General features: G+C 39.4%; 1 protein-coding gene across 1 annotated transcript in view; it reads left to right on the forward strand.

Moving 5' to 3' along the window:
* DKK2 (dickkopf WNT signaling pathway inhibitor 2) overlaps positions 1 to 4,731 on the forward strand; it is a 41,999-nt gene extending 37,268 nt beyond the window's left edge. The window contains exons 2-4 of the mRNA XM_005445989.3: positions 1,517 to 1,667; positions 2,341 to 2,490; positions 3,028 to 4,731. Of these exons, the coding sequence (XP_005446046.1) occupies positions 1,517 to 1,667; positions 2,341 to 2,490; positions 3,028 to 3,278 (552 nt within the window). The 3' untranslated portion in view covers positions 3,279 to 4,731. The remainder of the gene's footprint in view (positions 1 to 1,516; positions 1,668 to 2,340; positions 2,491 to 3,027) is intronic.
* The last annotated feature ends 6,001 nt before the right edge of the window (positions 4,732 to 10,732 follow it).

A 10,732-nucleotide genomic window follows, 5' to 3' on the forward strand; every position in this document is an offset into this window, starting at 1 on the left:
GACTAAAGGCTAAGTTTATGTCACTTTCCTTGGCAGTTTTTAATGTTGAAATTCTCTTTTGTTACTTTTACCATTCTTAAAGACAGAGCTGAGAGTTGGCAATTAGATGCGTATCTTAAGCTAGCCTTTACATGTCACTCAGCCTAAAAGCCAAAAGTAAAACTGGCACTAGATATGGTATGTGAGAGCATTCATTAGCACCATTGAGGATCAGGGAACCCTTTTTTTAAAAGCTGTTTGAGGAACCAAAGGAAAACTGCAAGTAGGCTTCTTGCTGACAAGTTGCAGGTGTATACCACATGCCCATATTGGAAAAAAGATGCAGTTATGAAGGTCTTGATGACAGACAAGGGTCTAAAATGCCTTCATCTTCAGGTTTTAGCTAGTCCATCTGTTTTTTATTTGCATTTCCCCCCGCTAACAGTATTAGTATTTTCCAAACTCGGTATAACCATTCACAGGTCTATGTAAAATCGCTTTTCTGTATTGTAAGATCCTTAGTTTAGAAAGGTCTCATTTAAGTCAGGGAAGTCTTACTTTTATGGTAACTGTATCATAAGTTGTAAGTCAATATTAATGATTTATTTCTGGAGCAATGAAGGAAAGGAATGATGAGGTTGTGGGGAGAGCACTTCAGATCTGCTTTGCTAGAACAGGTAGAATCCACTTATGCCTTAAAACTACTGACCAGGTGAGTGCTACTGTCTTTTATTGCTACTCCTAGTTAAAAGATCTGGCCTTCTTTGATGTTCATCCTCTCGATGAACTCAAGGATGGACTCAAGCGGAAATGTTTATTCTTCAGGGAGAAAGACGTACACATACGTCAGGTTACTCCAAACAGCTGCACTCCGGAATCATTCTTCAAAGGCACATATTCAGAGGGCAGAAGTAATGGGGCAGCAGTACTTGGGAAATATCCAGCCAGCACTTTTTGTACTGTAAAGTATATTTTGACAAAGAAAACAACTAATGAAATCACGTGGGAAATGGCATGGTTCTCCCTTCCACTGATGGCACTGGAGAAACTTGCTTGGTTTTATTATCAGACCTCTTGTTTTTTCTGCAATTCTCAACAGAATGGCACAAAACAAGAGAAATAAGTTCTCTGTCTAAAAGAACAATTTTCAAAGCAAATTCTCAACAGCCTCAGAGTTTTTCTTTTCTGAGAACAATATAATTCAGAGGCCTGAACCCACAAAAGCATGAGTTCTTTTGTGTCAACATATGTTTGAGGCAAGAAAAGGTGAAATCATGAGGAAGCTGGTTGTATCTCACCGGCTTTTTAAGCAGATACATCTTCACCAGCAGCATGAACTCAAGGATTGTTATATGGCTGCAGTGAAGCATCCCTACCTGCATCTCCTGGCCCCAGTGAGTGGCATATCAACTGCTGGTTTCTTTGTGTGTTTGGGAGTTTCAGTGGTGGTATTTCGTGTTTGTTTTTTTTCAAATGGGTGGCGTACATGTCTTCTATGAAAGAGTGCTTCACTGTGAACCTTTCTTTAACCCACCAGGCTTATCCTTGTACCAACGATAAGGAATGTGAAGTTGGGCGATACTGTCACAGTCCTCATCAAGCAACGTCTGCATGCATGATGTGCCGGAGGAAGAAGAAGCGTTGCCACAGAGATGGCATGTGTTGCCCTGGGAACCGCTGCAATAATGGTATATCAATAATTTCTTGGTTTTCCTCCATAAAATCAACATTTTGATAGCATCTATTTCTCTGAGTGTTCCCAGGAACAGTATTTTTTTCTGGGTGACCGTGCTTCTGTTTCTAAACCAAGAAAATTTTCATTTTCTACTTCATTCCACTCCATTTTTTTTAATAGCATTTCTATGTTTAAGGCTTGTGTACTCCTAGACTTTTTCCCATTTTGGAGTGGGGAAACCCAAAAATGGTGCTGCCGCTGACTGAAATCACAGCACTATATTCAATGTGGTTTGGTACAGAGCTGTACAGAACCCATATTTTTGAGGAAGCAAAAGAGACTTAATGAATCCTTGATCTACACTCCCGGGGTGGGGGGTTATAACCATCCTGTTTGCATTCCCATACTCTCCTCCAGAGACTGGAGAGAGATGTCTACAAGGCAATCTCCAGGTACTCGGACCATAAAGCCAGAGAGAGTGACAGCAAGACAGCCGGGCAGTGAGCGAGGCAGAGCTGTAGTGCCATTAGGTGCCAGGGATCAGGGACAGAGGTTGATTAGAGCTGAGCATCACCAAGGCCAAGCCCCAGCACTTTCATAGTCCTGGTTCTGATCCTGGTCTGTGTACATCTCTCAATTGCTTTTCCTCTTGTTCAGATCTTTGACTGGCTGTTTTTTCCTCACAGGTATTTGCATACCAGTAACTGAAAGCATCCTTACACCTCACATCCCTGCTCTAGAAGGGCCACGCAACAAGAAGAACAGTCATTATGCTAGCAAGGATTTGGGATGGCAAAACCTAGGGAGGCCGCGCTCCAAGCTGTCACACATAAAGGGTAAGATCACGTTTGCACTACACTGCTTTGTTCCTTCAGGTTATGAATCATGTTAAGATAGAGCTGTTAAGATACAGCAATGCAATCCAGAAATAAGCAGTAATTTCACAGGGAGTGAATGTCTATCGTGAGAATTCACAGCATGACTCAAAAAGTAATATAACATCAATCAACAGTTCCTGTGATTGAAACAGCCTCTGCTTTCCTCTCTGTATCAGGGGTGGACTGACAGTCCATTTTTCAGCTGTGCAAGATTGCACACATCCTCCTCTTATAATAGTCATGTAATTAAGCACTCTTAATTCTGCTTACAATCTCGTAGCTGAATTTCTCCTTACTAAATCTTATGGCAGGTCTCATTAATCATTTCCTTGAACCTTCCTAATTCATCTCTTCCCTTGTGTTTACATCCTTTAAATAGCCACAGATGGAAACACAATCACTCCTTTTGCTGAGCTTCATTTGCTTGTCAGTCTGCACTGAATTTGCACTTTCACATTTTCCCATGAGGTAAAATAGTTTGGTTGCTCTTTTTAGGACATGAAGGCGATCCCTGCCTGCGGTCATCAGACTGTATTGAGGGACACTGCTGTGCTCGCCATTTCTGGACCAAAATCTGCAAGCCTGTGTTGCATCAGGGGGAGGTGTGCACCAAACAGCGCAAGAAAGGGTCTCATGGACTGGAGATTTTCCAACGGTGTGACTGTGCCAAGGGGCTGTCTTGCAAAGTATGGAAAGATGCGACCTCCTCTTCTAAATCAAGACTTCACGTATGCCAGAAAATCTGAATGAGGATTGGGAAGATAGTATTAAGTGACTGTGGATTTATGTATTTAATGCATTATGGCATGGTGAGAAATAAGGACTGCAAATAAAAGCAGAATGGCTAAAGTAAAAGTTAGGGTAGGAGTAGAAGTCACACCAAATGCATTTCTTTTTGAGCTGGTGGTAAACACAAGCGCAGCTGGAGTTCTCCGACTGTGCAGCTCTTCTGTAAATAACTTCTACGGTTTGTGGGAAATGCTAGTATGCAAACAAGAACAGTGGAAATTAATGTCACTTACCTTGCTGTGTTGTCCCGTGATGTTTCAGGGGTTCAGTGTTAGGGCTGCAGTGGGTTTCCAGTGTGGTAATGACTGCTAAGTAAATTGTATACATTGTACTCCTATAGGAAGCAACGCATGCCAGGAAGGCTCATCTGTCAACGCATTATTTGCCACATTGCAGGTGTGAGAAATGGAAATATAAAGTTACTGTGAATGTCCACACACCCTTGTCATTCAGGGCTCACACCAGCAAAGAAAGCACTCCTGCAGGACAAGAGTGCTGTTTCACAGCCCTCGTGAAAGAGGTGAAAACTTGCCATCTCACAATTTCAAGAAAGCAGCAGTTTCTCTAACAGGAGGCATTTAAACAGGGTTTTGTTTCCTATACATAGGTAAATTGAAATGCTTTATGTAGTTCAATGTCATAGTACGGCACTTAATCGCTTTTATTTGCCTCAGTTTACTGCTAGTATACGGGGGGTTGAACAGGTGAAGCAAATACGTGCATGCTGAATCCAGAATTATATACAGGCAGTCGCTCATTATTCCTAAATATACTTTCCTTGCCTAAGCATACTTGTATTATAGACATTTCAAGAAGAAGTAGCAGAGTGTTGAAGTGCCTAACACGAAGAGCTATGAAGTTGTTTCACTGTTGCTGTTATAACAGATGATGTAGACATTTGTTGAGGTATTTAGAGCATACTGTTACAAACTCAAATTTTTACATTTTATTAGTAGCAACAGGCTGCTGCTGGCGCTCTGCAGAAGTATAATGGATCTGTTTCTTAGAGGCAGCAAAGAAAAAGGAGCTGCTGGCTCTTGTGAGCACCTTCTCTCCTGCAGAAAAGGATGCAAGAAGATGGTACGACTGCAAATGCCTTGTTAAACATCATGTGGTGTCACACCTTACCAGCCTCTAGCATGTATTCAGCCTGAACTTGATGCCCTCTCCGTCTGGACTGTTCTGCCAGGAATGATGGAAGTACAGGGACTGTGGAAACAACTGACAACTCTACGTTGTTTGTGTACTGGTTACAAAAAAGGACAGTCTCTATCCCTTGACTTGTCTCCCAGATCTTTTCAAACTTTTTTCATTTTACTTATTTGCAAGTATTCCTTTGTTGGTAAAGAGACTGATATTTCTTTAAAGAGGTATGATTCTATAACTGAGCTACTGCTAAGTTGTAATTACCCATTTTCATGTTTTGTAATACAAGGGACTTTTCCGTTCAATCTGAACAATGTTCAGATTCTATTCTGAACAATGCAGGTAGACCAGTTTGTAGTTTAATGTTGAAGACCATGTTACCCATACCTGACACCTTCTTCCACCAGTGGATGTTTTAAAGCTATAGCTTGGCTACACCACCTATTCAAACTTCCTTAATTAGACCTCAGCTACATTGCCTTTATCTTTCGTAAGAGTCTAAATAAGAAGAGTATTTCACATGCCTCTTTTCCCTACTGGGGTTAAGTTTTTTATTGACCTAGAAGCACCGCTCAGAGACAGAGTCTTCTTCGTTTTTATTAGTCTCAGTCAGAGTTTTATCTTGCAGTCCTATCCTTGCAGCTCTGCTTATTTCAGCGTAACTGAAACTTAGAAATAGCATAATTTCAGGATATTAAACAAGTACAGGTACCAATTTTGCAAGTGTTATTTACAATGGCATAGCACATACTCAGCAGAAGAGCTCTATTACTCTCGTTGTGACTACGTAAAAAAGAAAATGATACCCAGCATGAGCGGGTGTGTGTGTGCAAAAATTGGCTTTCAGCAATTTTAAGCTTTTCTTATCATTGGCCTATCCCCCTTTTCCTCTTGTAAGACATAGTTATTTGGGATAATTTATTTACAGGAAATGTTTAATGAGATGTATTTTCTTATAGAGATATTTCTTACACAAAGCTTTGTAGCAGAATATATTTGCAGCCTGTTGACTTTAATGTAGAAAAATGTATAATAAGATTAAATATATTAAATGTCCTTTCTCGGTCCTCCCCAAATATTTTACCCATATTCTTTTCCTTACCTGCTACTTAAGAAGAGTAGTTCTTTCTGGAAAGATATGCAAATCTATTGGAAAAAACCCCATATATTTTAGCTGTACAAGAAAAACATCTGATTGTACTTGTGTCTCAAAGCTGAGTTTTAGGTAAAACAGTAAAACAGTGAAGGTCATCTTAAAATCCCCATGCGTCTTTTCTACAAAACCGGTTTAAGTGGCATCTATCTGTATTCTCTTGATATTCAAGAATGTGTTTTGAAAAAAATGCGCCTGGATGTATAATGTTCAATCAACTGGGTTAAACAGGAAACAGACGTGTTCCCTGGATAGTGATACATATCAGAGAGACTCACGGTAGGTACAGCTGGTATTCAAACTACATGACATTTTGCTATAGGTTACAGCAGACATATGCACTGCTGCAAGATCTGTAACTAGCAGTTCTGAAAGGGCACATAATGGCATTCAGCTCTAGTAACATATAACAATCCTTATGACACAACTGAAAATATTGCTAACTAAAACCAGCCAAGTTCTGATCCCAGGAAAACCCCTGCAGAGCTCAATAAATATTGCAAAATAATGGCTGTGGTTATTGAGCAATGGTCTTAATATCCTTGTTAATTGTTTCTGATAACCCTTTGCTCAAACAGATGTACATTTGGAGGATGGAACAGTCTCCAAGTAGCACTAGTATTTGTACAAAATAATGAAAAGGTTTTGCTACTGTTATTTGCAATATTTGGTTGGTAGGCCTTTGAAAATTCTAATGCTTTTAACAACTACATAATAAAGCTGTGAGCATCTTCAGAGCCCAATGACTTCAACAGAACCTGAGACTGCCCAAGCCTTCAGAGGCTTAATCTGGGAACAAAAACAATAGACACAGGCCATTCGTTGCACACCACAAATGCTGAGCAACATAGCTGAACCAAATAGCATGCAAGCAGTTTCGCAAAACTGAAGTGTGATTGTTTAGAGGCTATTCAATGTTTTTGGGAAATATACATCAGTTTGAGAATAAAAGAACAGCTAAATTTGGGGATAATTGCTCTCACTCACTGTGTCATCCATCAAGGGAATTGAGAATCACTTTGGCTCAGTAACATTTCAGAAATCTGCTGTCATGACACAAGCACTGAAGAGATTATTGCTGAACAATTCAAATACTTTTCCTATTGCTGAACAATTCAAATACTTTTCCTATTAGCCTAAAATAGCTTCACAGCAATGCAACATCTCTTTGGAAATACTTACTAATGTTCCTAAAAATAACAGATTTCTACTCTATAGCAGCGTATATTTGATTTACAGTATAAATGTGGGTGTTCCTCTATTACTGTACTATTTGCTTTGTCTTACATTGTTTGCAACCTGTAGTATTTATGATTTGAAACATTTCTAATGAAAGCAATTAAAATAAATTTATGTACTTACTTGTATAACAACACTTTCAACAGCATACATGCCACACCTAAAACACAATTCAAAGAATTCAAGCCATCTTCTGCATATTCTGACTTTCCTGCTCATTGTCTCAATAGCAGCAAAAAACCCTACTCACCAAATACCATGAACTGTCTTGGGCAGAGGTTTGGAAGAGACATTCCTAAACTGTTCCTTGTCTCCAACCTGCCAGCCCCCTGCTCTCACTTCAGAGACCTGCATCATCACCCCAAATAGGAAAGGTAAAGGCTGTAAAAGAAAAATTCTGTTTTTACATCCCTTCCAGATTCCTTTCCTTCTAGATATCCTGAAGGTTAAAGCCAGCAGAAACTCACATTGCAGGTACTCTGCGCCAAGGCTTTTTGGAGTCTTGAGATCTATCTATCTTCTAACTTTCAAAAAGTTAATTGCTAAGGAAGTTATGTAGATAATAAGACCGCATTTACAAAAAATAAACAAACATAGCTCTTTGGATTGTCAATCAAGTGTTCTGAAAATAACTGTCCACAGTGGGGCAAAACACACCAGCTTTCACCCTCCCTAAAACCCCATCAACCTCACCTGTAGACCCTGACAAAGGGAATGCAGTTGTTGGTTTGTTTGTTTGTTTGTTTTTTACACCAGGCACAGCTTCAGTGAACACAAAGCCATCATTAATTTTGGTTTTAAATCACACTAATAATAAAGTTATGCTTTCTGACCTAGCTCGCCAGTCTGATGTATGGTGTCTTTCAGAGGCTGCATTAGACAGAAGTGAAGGAACAGAGTTAGCATAGAGGTCTGCACCCCCTCTTTTAAATGATAACATTTCTGCTCAAGTGCCTTATTACCTAATACAATTTTTAACACACCCACCACCACCAAAGTGCGCGTACAGTTCAGGACAGACCTTACACCCATTCTTACCTTGTGTTTTACCTTCAACTTTATGTGACAGTTGTCAGCTGCTGGAGTGTGGCAAATGTCTGTTGCAGCCCTCTCTTACCTCGCTGCTCTGCCAGCTTTTTACAGACCTGCTCAAGGCAGCAATGCAGGAGGTAAGGAGAAAGCACAGAATATGGTAGTTGGGGTGGGGAGGGTGGACTGAAGAGAGCCAGCCAGAATCTGGAAAAGGCTGGGAGAGGAGGAAATCTACCTCAAAATTTAATTAGATGCTATTGCATCATATGCATGTGAACGTTCATCGTATCCCACCCAATTATCAAGAATGAAGAAAGGGCAAATGTGCTCTGCCTGTTCCTGAGCCGCATCCTCAACAGCACTAACCCAAAGGCAGGGGGAGGCCTGATGGAGTGGTTCTGGTCCGTCAAAAGCTAAAATGCTGAGCCGATGTCACCCTGGCAGCAGTGTGCCTCTCACCTTGGTCCTCTGTGCATTCAAATCCCAGTCATTCCAGAGGCTTTGGATTTGTCACCAGCCCTCGGACAGATTATTCAGACAACTTTGCTATAGCTCACAGCTTGCCCATGCCTAGGGATCCCACTGGAAGACTGCAGAGAAGGAAGGAAGGAAAAGACAAAAGCAGGAGACAGCTGCTGCATTGCAGAAACTCCAGCTGGTCCCAGAGCTATTATTTTGACCACCACTGATGGACTGACCCTGATGGATATACAACATTGGATGGAGCTCATTGCAAACTTGTTTATTCTGGCAGCTCCCTGTTTTTTTTGGAATTGCTTATTGTTATAGCATGACTGTCAATTACTTATTTACAAATGTCTGGTACCAATAAACTCTTTGTTTTTTACAGTACTGGCTTGCAGCTTGATTTAGAAGTGGTTTGCTGCATGCCAACTTCCTGAAGCAGAGGAAATAATCTTTTAGAAGAAATCAACATTTTAAAAAGCACAGGCTTTTCCCTTTTTTTTTTTTTGTTTGTTTTAAGAAAAAATATTTAGAAAAAGAGGAGGAAAAATACATAATTAACACAAAAGGTTCCCCCAACACAAATCTTAGTCTTTGAGGCCTTGGCAAAACTCATACTGTAATTCTCCCCTGCTGTTATCAAAGTTGGCCAAAGAGCAGTCAACAAATCAGAAATGTATACCTGTGTAGCTGCAATGACATGCATATTCCTGTTTTATATTCTTTATACGCTATTCTTTATTCCTGAGAGTATGTTATTCATCAATATTCACTTAACAGGCTTGCAAACTTTTTTTTAATCAACTACTAATCAAATATGCAATGATTCAATACAACTCTAAGTGTAGGGCTCACAGATATTGTTTCGTTCCCTAATTACAGTAATTTTTAATGGAGCCATTAGATCTCCATTAGAAATTCATCAGGATGACTGCAAATAACTGAAGCAAGAGGCCTTCCGTCTACTACAATAGCATTTGGTGAGACCTCAAAATATATCAAAACCTATGAATATATCAAATTAATTGTCATTTCTCTGCACCTCTGGATTTTTACTTCTGGCGTAGTCAGATGTGGAAATGCCAAACTGTAATTCTCACCATATCTCCAACCTGACAACAAATACATATATATATATATAAAAAATACTAATAATTCCCATTGTAGAGCCTGTTTTCATGAGGTTTGCAGCTCAAAACATGTATTCAAAAGGTTCAGAAGTTTTGAAGCAGAATCCAGTATTCTTTATATTTATTCAACACCAACTTGCAAACATTTTGAGATTCACTTATTAAAAGCTCTTGTAAAAACATATGTTTATACAATTGCAATCACATACCATATTGTGTAATACACAGAATAAATACATCTTCCAAAAGCAGAAGAAATTAAATGAAGAAATTTTCCCTCTACAGCTTAATGCTGAAGACTAAAAGTCACCAATGACAGAGTGCAATCATTTAGTACTCGTATTGTACAGGAACTCTCTTAATGATTCAAACTAAAAATATGAAAGTGCTTTAGTACAACTCCCCTGAATGCTTGAGTGACACCATAATTCTAACGTTGTCATCAGGGTGCACTGCTGCTTACCTTTCAGCATTTACAGCAATAGGATTTCACCCTGGGTGCATTGCGATAATTACTTCTTGAAAATAATTGGTTATAAACAGGCAGTTCCCATCGTGGTGTCATAATCTGGCCATGTAATTTATGTATCGACAGTCATTATCACCGCTGGTGACAGCCTCTCTGAATAAGTGAGCAGGAAGACACTCATACGAAGAAATCTTGCTTCGCGTGCAAATATTTTAACAAAAGATGGAAGTACTTAAGTTGCATCTTACCTTTATTAAGGGTCATCTTCCCTAGTGTTGTCTTCCCCATCTGAACCGGGAGATTCATTTCATGACCAAACATGTATTTAATGAGCTCCTCAGCTGTGTTATCAGAGTAATTTTGTGTGTCCTAGAAACAACACAGGAAATTAGTTTTCATGCAAGAGTTCCAATCTAATTTTACTTTTGGTTATTAATTCACATTTCTGCCTTTTAAAAACAAAATAGACTGTTAGAATTTGCAAACTGTTTCAGGAATATTCCACCTCTAATTACAGAATTTAAATCAAAGTAATTGCATGAACTGTAGAAGAAACCAAAACTGAATGGTTGTTTTTAATATTTACTGAGCACTAACAAATCGAGTAGACAAACTGTCAAGGAAATGCGAGATGAACTTTGCAACAGCTTGCGATAAATGTTAAGATTCCTGATTCTTACAGCATCTAAGTATTTCCTAAAAGACATCTCTGAAACACTAACACTTAGGCTACGTAGAAGCTGATTTACCAATGAGCCCCTAGGCAGAAAGTCCTGT

The sequence above is a fragment of the Falco cherrug genome, chromosome 1 (genome assembly GCF_023634085.1).
Source record: "Falco cherrug isolate bFalChe1 chromosome 1, bFalChe1.pri, whole genome shotgun sequence".
NCBI lineage: Eukaryota > Metazoa > Chordata > Aves > Falconiformes > Falconidae > Falco > Falco cherrug.